General features: G+C 48.5%; 1 protein-coding gene across 1 annotated transcript in view; it reads right to left on the bottom strand.

The window, feature by feature from the left end:
- SHB (SH2 domain containing adaptor protein B) overlaps positions 1 to 12,742 on the bottom strand; it is a 139,527-nt gene that overhangs the window by 97,958 nt on the left and 28,827 nt on the right. The window contains 1 exon segment of the mRNA XM_039545616.1: positions 705 to 822. Coding sequence (XP_039401550.1) covers positions 705 to 822 — 118 coding nt within the window.

Genomic DNA, 12,742 nt, shown 5'->3' with positions numbered 1-12,742 from the left:
GTCTGTCTGCCTGTGCTTTTATACTAAACTCATTGCCATGGCATCATGGTGGCATCCCAACAGCCACCAGGCACACAGGCTACCTGTCAAAGTCTCAGGTAGACGGCAGATTGTGAATTCAGGTCTTCGTTTATCTACGTATGCTTCAGATTATCCAAATATCACAGAGAATGAGGATTTTATTTGGATAATCAGGAATTCAGGTAATCAAGAGGTCAGGAGACACCCAGCAGCAGCATGCCTTCCCCTCCCACCAATGGCCAGGGCTTGCCTAGTCGCACTAGTTAACCTAAAGTCACTTTAGTTAAACAAGTTATGAAACTTGTGCAATTTCATATCAAGATAGTTAGACCAAGACTACTGTGTGTGTGGACACCCACTTGTAAATACACTGATCCAAGCTAACCTGATCTAAACCCGTTTTAAACCATCATAAGAGCGCCCCGCACAAAGCTGCACTGTCCTGGCCTGAGTTCTCTCCTGCACAAAGCGCTGCAAATTGCAACCTTCCTTCGCTCACTTTATTCCTGAATGTCTTAAATGCAGCTACATAAAACACAGTTTAATCTTCATACTTGCACCGATGCGTTATGCAGCTGAAGGACCTTGGTTCAGCTAGGTTGACGACCAGGGTAGTCATGTGGAAGACACCCCGTATCAAATATCAATCTCACTGGACACCCGCCTAGTGCCCATGTTCTTACCGCTCATTATCCTCTGGGCTTCGTAAGGTTCCATGTAGCCAGTGTTTTCTCCTTTCACCGCTTTGTTCAGCTCACTCTTGGCATCAAACGGATCAGAGTAGTCATCTGCTATCAAGACCTGAAATGAAGAAAATTACACTTTTATTAGAGGAGGTTTTTTTTGTAAGCTGAGACTCACAAGCTAAAACGAAGTGAAACTAGATCAGCAGCAAGTGCTGGAAGGGGTGACATCTGCACAGTGAAAGTGAGAACAAAAGCGTCACAAGAGGCCTTAGCCAACCCCTTTTAGCATTGGAAGAAAGGCCCCGATTCAGCAAAGCTCTTAAACATCTGATTAACAGAAAGCACCTGCTTTAAGTGCGCTCCTCGAATCGAGATGTAAGCGCTTGCATCTCCTCATTCAACCACGGACCTCTCACAAAAGCAGCTCTCCTCTGAGGAGTCCAACTCTCACATCACCACACAGGGAATAATGGGACCCTAGTAAATTAATGAGATCTGAACGCTTAGCACAACTGAATCCACCGCAGGACTCCAATGTATCACAATACCGTCTCAGATCTTCCAGAAAGCCTCTCTCCTCATCACACATTTTCAATACTTAAGATCATTTTTATGTGCTTTGTTAACTCTTGTGTATATTTACTCAGCTGTAAACCACAAAACTGCTACAGTACCTTAAAATACTGTCAAGCGACTTCCTAGGAAAAAACACACACATCTTCTCATCGCATTAAATAAAACCCAAGCATGGTTCAAGTCCTTGTTTCTAATTTTCCATTTAAAAAAAATAGACCATGAAACCAAGCCCATTCTTTGAGGCTGAGTTTCTCCACCTGACCCATACTTTTTATTCCCTACAAACACTGTAGAAGGCCACTCAATTTCCCATCATAAATGCACGTGAAATTAGATGGCAAGAAAGTAAACTGAAATTAAGCAAACGCAAACGCCACCTCTTTCTTCCTTGATGGATGGGGCAGGTGAAATTGGGTACTGTGTTACCTGGGACGTGCTGCCTTTCCATCCATTCCCACCCCTTGCTGGCTGCCTGCAACTTAGCCATCTGCCAAACAGGGACTGGAGGCCGTGTCAGCCATTCAGCGGCGGGCAGTCGGTGGCCACAGGGAGAGGGCAGGAGCCCACTGATTAATTAAAAAGTCTAAAGTGCTGTAACTTTGCACAGAGCTTTACAGAGACAAGGGAAAAGGCCGAGCTGCCCGGAAGAGCTTCCCATCTACCTCAGCCTGATGCTGAAAAGGGAGGTAGCGGACAAGAAAGGCACAGGGAAGGAAAGTCCAAGAATAAAAAACTAAAGATACGGCAAGCTGCATTGTACCGCAGACACACCTGCATTCCCCAGGAACTCTCACACTGGGAATAGGGCGAGGCGGAGCAGACAGGGCACAGAACACCAGCAGAGAGTGAAGTGAGGATGGAGCCAGCGAGGAGTGAAAATGAATGCGCTTGGCACCACGTGAGCTGGATTTAAAGTTCCAGTCTTCAGACGCCACATGGGTGAAACCACCCAGGCAAGGGCGGAGTCAGAGACAGCAAGGGACCGAGCCACACGCGGCCCAGAGGGTGAGGAGTCTGAAGGGAGGGAGAGTGGGACGTGGCAAAAAGACCAATTTTAGTTCCTGCCCAGACTGGGCAGGGGCTGAGGAGGAGATGGTTACAGACAGTACTCCGCACAAGCGCGCCGTTGCAAACAGCTGCGTGAACTTCCCCATGTAATGTAAGGAGCCCCCTTACAGCCAACGGGGTGCCTCATCTGCTTAAGCACTTTGCCGGATCAGACCTGTGCATGAATCCAGCACAAGCACCCGCACTCCCATCTCTCTGCGTTAGAGGTGGCTGATGGCAACTGGGTCACCATCTTTTTTTCAAATTACTCTTTGAGCACGGGAGGGCAGGAATCTAAGAGCTTGAGGAACCCAAAAGAATCCTCAGAGAAATCCTACCGAAAGCCCGACAGCCTAGCGATCATATGGGTTTGTTTTGTGTGTGTCTGTGTGCACACACACAGGGGAGAGCAGAACTAAAACATACACAGTGCACGAATGCATATCACTCCCGTTGTTAAGAATCACGGCCTGAGTCCCTGCATGTCACACATGAGAGAGAGTCACTTACAATGAAGGAGTAGTCGCTATCTGACAGCGCACACTATAAGCCAGGGTATTTGTAACTGAGCATTTGCCTCATGTCATCCCTACAGGCACAAGTTAATTATTGCAATTCTAAATTACTTCTCTCTGCTGTTTTAAGTCTAAACCTACGGTGCCTGCATTCCACATATAATTTAAAGATATTTGAGTGCCTGGGTAAACTGAAAACCACTAAGATGACAAGGAAAATCGGGAGGAGAAAGAGCAATCCTTTGTTTCACCTAACAATGAAATGAACGGCTTGTTATTGCAGATATAGTTAACGCAATGAAAAATGCTACAGCTTCAGTAATGTATGCATGAGCTGTAATCAGCAGTGCTGTCAGAGCAGTGTCAGCGGCTGCGTGCGCTCAACACAAAGACAACAATGTGCATCATGCAGCAGTAATTCCTCCCAGTAACAAGGGCATATTTATCTGTAAAAGCCCTACAGCTGAACCACCATTCATTTACTTTCCCAGATACGGCTTTGTCAAGAGCTGATGGATAGTATCTCGGGCTCCCTGCTGGTCCCCTATTCCAGATACTGACACTGTAATAGCTGCCTTTCTTTAAAATAACTGCACTAAAATGACATGAAACAGAAGAATAGCCTCACAAGGACAATGTGCTTTATTTGCTATTTCTTCTTCTCTATTTGCCGAAAAGCATTAAGGGAAAAATTAGACACATAACGCTGTCCAACAGCTGAATGTCAAATGTTGATTTGGTTTAAAAGCAAGACGGTAACATATTCAAGTGCTCCAGGTACCAGACACCACCAGAGGGACTGAAATGATGAACCTGCTTTATGGGAGGAGACGTAATCAAAGATGCAGCAAAGAAACAGATCTGAATGTCTGGAGCCTCATTCCCATGTGTGTATCCTTGAGGGATTCACACAGGAACATGGGCCCACGTATCTGGATCTGTCTGCAGGATCAAGCTCATGATTTGTTAACAGTTCTGTCTCCAGCATCCTGCAAGCAGGGGAAACCCTCGTAAGAGATACGTGGACTTTTCCCCCTGAAGCGGAAAAATGATTATGTCGTCCGGATGGTGGAAGTGCTGGGCTATTCATCATAATCTAGAAATCAATATGTGAAATAAAACATGGCGTATAAAACGTGTAAATGCAGAGGGCTGCAGAAGTAACAAGCTAATGCAGTGTTCACTTGGACAGATACGGGGACCAGCTCTTTCGAAAATGCCGTATCTGTATTTTCTAATTAAAATTGGATCTCTAGCTCTGTGCTGTCAGAGAGCCCCCAGCTGCCTGCATTACTATTTCAGTTTAAATTAGAATTTACAAATTCTCAGCCTAGATAAAGCAGCTGGCCTATGCTGACATATGGTTTCTTTTATACTTGCTGACAGTTGCAAATCCTCACAGTTTCTAAGAAGTTTAGAGATTTTTTTAAAACAGTTTGTTAAAGCCCTACGTTGCTTTTATTTGGATCCTTTTCCAGATTAAGGCCAAAAGGAGAAGAATTCTCTAGCACTTCCAAATGCTTAATTATTTTTGCATAAATGCATGTAAGTAATTTATATAGCACACTCATCAGATCCCCTCCCCCACCACCATTGTAATGGAAACACCAACAACAACAGGAGCAGTTTGCATTGGGATAGCATCTAACAGCCCCAGCCAGTTGCCAGCCCCACACTCTGCTAGCCACTGTGCACACAATGGCCACTGTCGGCAGACAGGATACTGGGCTAGCTGGACCTTTGGTCTGACCCAGTGTGGCTGTTCTTATGTCCTAAATAGGGTGACCAGATGTCCCGATAATATCAGGACAGTCCCGATTTTAGGGGACTTGTCCCACGTCCCAACCTTACATCGGTCGGGACGCCCTTTGTCCCGATATCGGGGACTGTAGGCACTGCCGCTCTCCGCTTCCTGGGGCAGCTCCCAGCACCTGCCGGCTGGTCGGAGCGCTGCATGCTGCAGGGGCGGGGCTTGCAGGCGCCGGGAGCAGGCAGAGAGCCCTCCACCACCACCCCCAGACCCGACCCTCTACCTTAGGAGCCAGAGGGACCAGCCTGCCGGATGCTTCCTGGGATGGGAGCCACCCCAGGTGAGCACCGCCAGGACTCCCCACCTCACCCACTGGGAGCAGGGGCGGCAGGTTATATGGGCTCGTGGAGCCCGAGCACCAGAAATATTCAAGGCTGGGGGCTGTGCTCCACCAGTATTTGGGGCTGGGTTTCTCCCCTGCCCCCTCCCCCGCCTCAGAGCATCTCCCCCCCCCCACCCCCCAGGCTTCCCTGCCTGAAAAAAAAAAACAGCCCGTGCCTCTCTCCCTAGCTTGTGCTGCCGGCTGCTTCTGCCTAAGGCTATAGAGAGCAGCGGCCGGCAGCCTGTTGGAGCAGCTCAGGAGGAGGAGGGGGAGAGAGGAGGAGGCGGCATGCACCTGCTTGGGAGCCCTCTCTCCTGTCCCCCGGCACCCACCTGGAAGAGACGCCAAGGGGGCTTCCAGCCAGGAGATAGACACCTGCAGTGGACCTCACTCACCTGAGCAGCTGCTGGGGCTTCAGTGAGGTTTGACCCTGTGATCCACCCCCTCCTCCCCGCAGCCCCCACTCCTGCCCAATGCTGGGCAAGGGGCAGCCCCATCCCCAGTGGGCTAGGGTGAGGGGGAGCAGGCTGCAGCAGGGAAGGAAGGAAGCCACATGTGATGGCAGTCCCCTCCCCGCCCCCCAGCACCCACCCACCACAGGGGAGATGGGGGAGGAGGGCTTCCTAGACCTGAGCACCTGGGGCTTGGGTGAATTTTGTGACACCCTGCTCCCCCGCAGCCCCCACCCTGCAGCCCCCACTCCTGCCCCACGCTGGGAAAGGGGCAGTCCCATCCCCCATCCCCAGTGAGGCTACGGTGAGGGGCAGCAGCAGGGGAGGCCACACGTGATGGCAACCTCGCCCCCCGGTACCCACCATAGGGGAGGCGAGTGGGCTTTCTGGACCTGAGAGAGGCCCTAGGAGCATGTGCAGTGACCGTGGTGCAGAGTGAGTGTGCTGCCGGAGGGGGGGGGGCGAGGGGGGGGAAGAGGAGGGGTCCCTCCCCTGGAGCTTGCTGCTGCCAGTAAGGGGGGGGGGGGGGGAGTCCTCTCTGGCCCTAGCCCTGGGGCAGCCTGTCTGCACCCCAAGTTCCTTATTCCCCAGCCCTGCCCCATCCCAGAGCCTGCGCCCCCAGCACCCCAACCCTGAGCACCCTCCTGCATTGTGAACCCCTCATCCCCAGCCCCACCCCAGAGCCCTCACCTCAGGGGAAAAACGTGCAACTTAAATTTGGTGGTCAGTTTGGAGTATCATTGTGTTTAGCACAATACTTGATTATTTTACACCCTTTAAAGTATATAGCTAGTTGTATACAGGTGTTACGAAGTGGGAATTTTCTTAATGTTTTCTCTGAATACTGTGTGGGTGCCTCAGTTTCCCCTATGCATTTCTCAAGGCTCTAGATGGTGGGATAAGGGGGTGTGATTGTTGTAGAGCCCTAGAGAGCCAGTGTGATGCCGTCTGCACAGAGAATGGCTGCAACCCTGTCTCCAGGCAACTGATGGCCTGGGCCACTCTCCTACAAGGTGCCAACTGAAGGTGTTGGAGAACAAAGAGATCAGGTGGCCTCCTAATGCCTGGAAAAGAGACAAAGGCCAGAGGAGGGAGTGTCAGTGCCTGTGCGGACTTCCAGGAAGCGCATGGTGTGGAAGGGGATGCTGGGATGCTTTGGAACTACTCCATACAAAGCCAGTCAGGACTCTGGGGGAGCCTCCTCTCTCTGAGCAGACTGTCTCCAGGGCAAGAAGCTTACACCTTCCTGGGTCTGACCTCAGAGCATGCAGCCCTTCCACACCGTGCGCTTTCCGCAGCGAGTCTGCCCAGGCAGGTCCTGGGGCAACCAGAGGTCCCTGCACCCCAATTCTGCACTCAGACATGACTCTCAGCCAGCCGGTAAAACAGAAGGTTTATTAGATGACAGGAACACAGTCTAAAACAGAGCTTGTAGGTACAGAAAACAGGACCCCTCAGTCAGGTCCATCTTGGGGGGTGGGGAGCCCAGACCCAAGTTCTGGGCCTCTCCCCATTTCCCCAGCCAGCTCCAAACTGACACTCCCTCCTCTATCCTTTGTCTCTCTTCTGGACAAGGAGGCCACCTGATCTCTTTGTCCCCAATACCTTCAGTTGGCACCTTGCAGGGGAAACTGAGGCACCCACACAGTATTCAGAGAAAACATTAAGAACATTCCCACTTCGTCACAACAGGTGCAACAAAATTTAATACCGTATATTGAAGCAGGCAAGTGCTGCTTCTGACTTTCCACTTTTAATTAACCCTTGTAATCTTGTGGTGCCGACGTGTTGTAGCTTCATTTTATATCCGCTTACAGGGCGGGAGCGGGGAGGCACCACCATTTTGGGCCCCACCAAAAATTATACAAACCTGCTGCCTCTGCCTGGGAGGTCCCTCTGGCTCTTGGGTGGCGGGGGGGCTCTGTGTGCTGCCGAGGCCCGAAGCCCCACTCCTCGCCTCCAGCAGCTCCCATTGGCGCTTTTCCCAGCCAACGGGAGCCACGGAGCTCGCGCTTGTGGCGGGCGCAGCACGTGAAGAGTCTGGAGACTCCCCTCACCGCTCTCACCCTAGGAGCCAGAGACCCTCCCAGCAGGGCCGGTGAGTGCAGCCAGGGAAGGGAGCAGGGTGTGATGCAGTGAGAGTGTCTGGGAGGTGTGCGTGGGCTGCTGGGCTGTGAGGGTGTGGAGGGTGCTGGGCTGTGGGGGAGGTTTGTGCGTTTTTGGGTGCTAGACAGTGGGGACCTGTTGGGGGGTGCTGGGCCGTGGGGGAGATCTGTGTGTGTGTGTCAGGACACTGGGCAGTGTGGGTCTGTGTGGGGCAGTATGTAGTTGTGGTGGTGGGGCTGTGGGGAAGGGCACTGGGAGGGAGGAAGGAAGGGAGGGAAGGGAAATCTGTGTGTATTGGGAAACTAGCGAGTGGGGGGTTCTGTATGGGGTGCTGGGCAGCTGCGGTGGGGCTGCGGGCAGAGGGGCGCTGGGCAGGGTGTGTGCCCCCGGCTCTGTGCATTTGTTGTGGAAGGGCTGTAGGGGGGGGGACCTCTGGGCAGAGTGGATCCAGGGGGCACTGGGCAGGGGAGCTGTGTGGTGCAGCATGGGCCCACCCCCAACAGGAAGGGGCACGCGGGTAGCACAGAGCCAGGCAGACCAGTGTGCCTCTGGCTCCAGTCGGGGCTGTGCACCTGTGTCTGTCACTAACACACCTAATTTCACCTTCCATATTAGCAGTGGCTAATCACAAACGGGAGGGAATGTTGTCTGTATGACGGGGGATGAGAGAATAGAGGTGGCTCATGATACAATCCCTCTGTTAACAGAGGGACGGTCGACTCCACACTACAAAAAGTTGAAAGCCCCTGGTCTAAATAAACTAACACTGTTTGGTGCTCTGTTCTGCGTGTGTCCAACCATTTGCTATGTGTAACCATCAAGTAGGGATTCAGCAAGAGAGAATCACTGTACCATAGACAGTGCTGTGGTTAACATACTCACTGAAGAAAAGGCTTTTCAGCTCTCCGCGCATCTAGCCAGAAAATAAATCAGGAGGGAGCACACTCAAGAGAGAGACAGAGTCAGGTCTCAGTGCATAAAAGGCTGCAAAAGGATCAGACGCCAACTACATAAAGGAATCATGAAGTTTAAGTAGCTCTCCCAACAGAACTCTGACCACTCAACCTACCAAGAACATCAGTTGCCCTATGGGTCGGTCAATTGATTGTCACCATCTCAGTTCCATCAGCTTAAGAGCAACTCACAGAGGTAAGTAACTTGATCGGCATGTGCCGGGTGCTCCTCATAACCAGGCACAATGCTGGTGACGTAACAGCTTTAATGGAACCCCAAGGGAGCTGGCCTAGAGGATTCAAGTATGTGCCTTGATACGTTGCACTTTTCCCCCATCCAGTTTTTCTATTTTTTGAAGGACTCAGAGGCAGCTTACAGAATGGTCCAGTAGTTGGAGCACTAACCTAGGCTCTAAGAAACCCTGGTTCGATTCCTGCTCTGTTACAAACATCGTTTGTGACTTTGGGCAAGTAACAGTCTCTCTGGGCCTCAGTTCCTTTTATCTATAAAATGGCGATAACCACTCTTCCCTCCCTCCCTCCCTCAGGCCTTACAAAGGGAAATGCATTAAAGATTGTGAGGCACTCACACACTAGAGTGAGGTGGTCAGAGAAGAACCTGAGTCAGACATTTTACATGGTTACAGAATAGTTATGAACACAGAGAGCCGCCTGATATCAGAGATTTCCGCAATGCTACGAAAACAAAGATGTAAATTTATGTCCCCTGCATGCTAAGGACAAATCATCCTCACTCTGAGAAAGCGTGGGTAACATGGCTATTTCCACTGTTTCTTGTTGCTGCATTTTCTTTCCAAGGATTTAATTTCAGTGCCGTGGTCAGCATTTCACGCACATTAACCGAGTCTTTCTGCATTTCAAGTCCAGTAGGTGCGAATGCTCTCCAGTGCTATATGGCCAAAAACACCACACATGCCCTATCACATTGTTACCTTACAAAGCTCTTTATCTACTTATGGAATAACATACCCAATTACTTAGGGTGGGGGAGGATAGCAACTATTGTGTTTTCCAGGTGTGTCGCCAAGTCAAGAGAAGCAAGACTCATTCTGAGCACCTGCAAGAGTTCTGAGAGCCATCCTGGAACTTCAATACAAAATACCTCTTCTCTTTAAATCCTAACAGGAGATCTGCATGTTACAGAGCTCACTAACCTATGTCTCCCGCCCGCCCTCCCTCCCCCCACCCACCCATGTGTCTAACTTCTAACAGATGCATGCTTTATTCTGGTGCCCTCAGTAAGAGCGCAGGGCCTCAGTTTCCACAAACTGGTAAAATGCATCATTCCCCCCTTCCAAATAACTGAATTTTGTTGCTTACACTAATATCCCAAACTTTACTGAGAACCCACTTTAAATGGTTTTACAGGCATTTTTGTGAGGAATACAAGTAAGGAAACATCTAAAAGTATCTGAAAAAATACCTAGACTCTCCTAAATTGCACAGTGGCCTAACAGATTTCTATTTTAAAGAAATTTACTCTATAGGTTTTAGAAAAATCAAGGCGAAACCTGTAGTAAGTGTTTCTATTTTGGACAATATAGTTTAAGAGAGAGAGTGTCCAAATCTGCAGCAAATCAATTTCTACCATGTGTGAAATTTAGCCAGTCTGCCTCCAATTAACAGCATTTACACCGAAAAGCAATACACTCATTACACTTACATAGAAGTTAAAAAAATGCTTGATTTTGTTTTGTTTTCTTTGAATCCACTGAGCTGGCAGCAGAAGCTTTTGCAGGCTTTTTTTTTTGGGGGGGGGGGGGGAACAAGGCTCTCAGAGTCAAAACCAAAATTAAACCCAGTTGTTTCCAGCTGTGTTTCAACTGCTTCTCCAGCCACTGCAGCAGAGAGCACGTTCCAAATGCTGTTTCTCATTGAAAGTCAAGCTGTCCAAGATAAATCCAGCTGCAGTACCCTGCATAGTACTCGGCAGTGACGCAAGAAACTACATGGGCCTTTAGATGGTCATATATTTAAGCATAATGCATAAGGAGGCATTGACATCTCTGCTCTCAGTTTGTACGGCTGCAGACTCAACAGGACAGAAGTACATTGGACTATCACTGCCATCTTCACTGCCAGAAGGGCTAGAAACTTTAGAAAGTATGCGTGCATGCAGCAGAGATTACAGCAAACTCAGCAGGAAGAATCCAATCCTGTGGGTTCTTCAGAAGTTTTATGCTTGTGGACTCCTCTGGCAGAGAGGGAACTAACCAGGGGTCCGAGAGAACGGGAGGGGAGTTTGAAATGGTCAGTCGGGTGGCTTGTTCCACAGGCAGCTACCAATGTTACCACCAGATATTCTGCATTCCAACCAGCAGTTGTTTATGCCCACTTTCTATGCATCTTCTTTGGTCCTGTTCACATGAGCCTTGCCTTTGTTCAGAAATAGATTTTAAAGCTAGTTTTTAAATGGTTTCTGTAAACGTGGTTATGCTAGCCAGTGCCGATGGGGATCTTGTCAAAATCAATTTTTAGGAACTGTTCCAGGCTAGGTCACCATCTAGCCTTGAGAATGGATTTTTCAAGCATTATGCCCCAAGCAAACCAGACCGGCATGACGAGAGCTTGCAGAAATCGTTTTTAAGAGAGAGGTTTAAAAGTTTGCAAACACAGGGGGAACTGCAGCATCAGACCAGCCTTGTTTTCTTCTGAGAATATAGTAAATCCATTTTGTACAGAACTGCATCTCTAGTTACGCTACCTCTTCTTTACGGTGGTTTGTTTGATGAATAGATTTTTTTTGCGGTTAGAAGCCAGGGCACGCTTGTTTCATCAGGTGGTGTTTATTCAAATGGCTGACAAATACAAAAGACCTTGCTTGAAGGTGATTAGCCACACAGCAATCAGTCATCAGTTTTCACTAATACAGGCTTTAATCCAGACGCCACCGAGATACTACATTGAATTTACAGGGAACAGGTTCGCTGACTGTTTACTAGCCTTCCCCCGTCTTCAAATTCTTGTTTACTAATATTCCAGTTGTTACTTTTCTAAACTAGGGATGAGGCCAATTCTCTTCATCCCTTCAATTGTAAAGAGAACACTGAAAATGGTTAATTCGAAAAGGAGGAGGAGAAAATAATAATGGCTACTAAAAAAACAAACAAGGGCCAATGTTCAAAGCAAGGTGCCTTCAACTATTTACAGTCTTTTGATTAGCAGAGCAAACATCCTGCCCGATCTATATGAATAAGTCTGGCCTCACATTTACTGCTTAATGGAAAGAAGCTGAATTCGCAAACCACTACAGAAGCTGGAGTACTAGACAATGAAAGTTTAAAGGGTGATTTAATTCAGCAGAATTCATTTGAATGTAGTTATATATGAAGTGATTCACATTCTCTTTTAACTACTAATCTTGTCATCTGCCAGAGGAAGTTTTAACAAGAAGCTCCTAGGTCTAGTGCTAATCATGAAAGAATCTGAAAGATTCAATATAGTCAAGATCAGTAAGGAAGCAATTCCACATCCCTCTCACCCAGTATAGCCAGTGCAGGAATGTCTACCTCTTTCTCACAGCAACAGGAGACTTTGATGGGACGTGCAAAATAATTCCTGGGCTGTTGACTTTTGCTGAACTAGTTTTTCCAATTCAAAACCTTCACCTTAGGTTTTCTTAAAATAATGTATTTACTAGTCTAGTTTGCCATTACAGGCAAGCCAAATATACTGCTAACGGAGTGGAATTTGGCCGTGTTGGTGAAAGTATACCAGACTTTCTTCATAAATTGAGGTTACGATGCTAATAAGGTAGCAGTCCACGAGCAACAGCAACTCTACATCTTTGCATTGTTATTTATAGGGCCTAATCCTGCAACCACTGAAATCAATGGCAAAATTCCCATTCACGTCTATGGGGCAGGATCAGTGCTTTAGCAAGGTTCAAGTTCACAGAAAAACAAGAGGACACAATGCATAACAATTTGAATGCAAGTCTAAAATTGTCGGTCTAATAGTCGGCGCTCCATTACCATGGAGCTCTCTTATTGGTAAGTGGGGAAGGATTTTTCTCAAAGGCCTATTATGACTACTAATAAAAACAACAGATTATACAATCTCTGGGCCGACCAAAATGGAAAATTATTCTAGGCGTTCTTAGCAAGTGGGTCTTATTCTAAAATTATCCATTTTTGCTGAAAGCCACAAAATCTGAAACTATCCATTTACCTCGCTAACGTTTCATCCAGCATATTTTATTAAGGAAAGAGCACAAAGCATTCAGCCCTTCGA

The sequence above is a fragment of the Mauremys reevesii genome, linkage group 6, assembly GCF_016161935.1.
Source record: "Mauremys reevesii isolate NIE-2019 linkage group 6, ASM1616193v1, whole genome shotgun sequence".
Lineage (NCBI taxonomy): Eukaryota > Metazoa > Chordata > Testudines > Geoemydidae > Mauremys > Mauremys reevesii.
The sequence above is the reverse complement of the archived record's forward strand: the minus strand, read 5'-3'. Positions and strand labels throughout refer to the sequence as shown.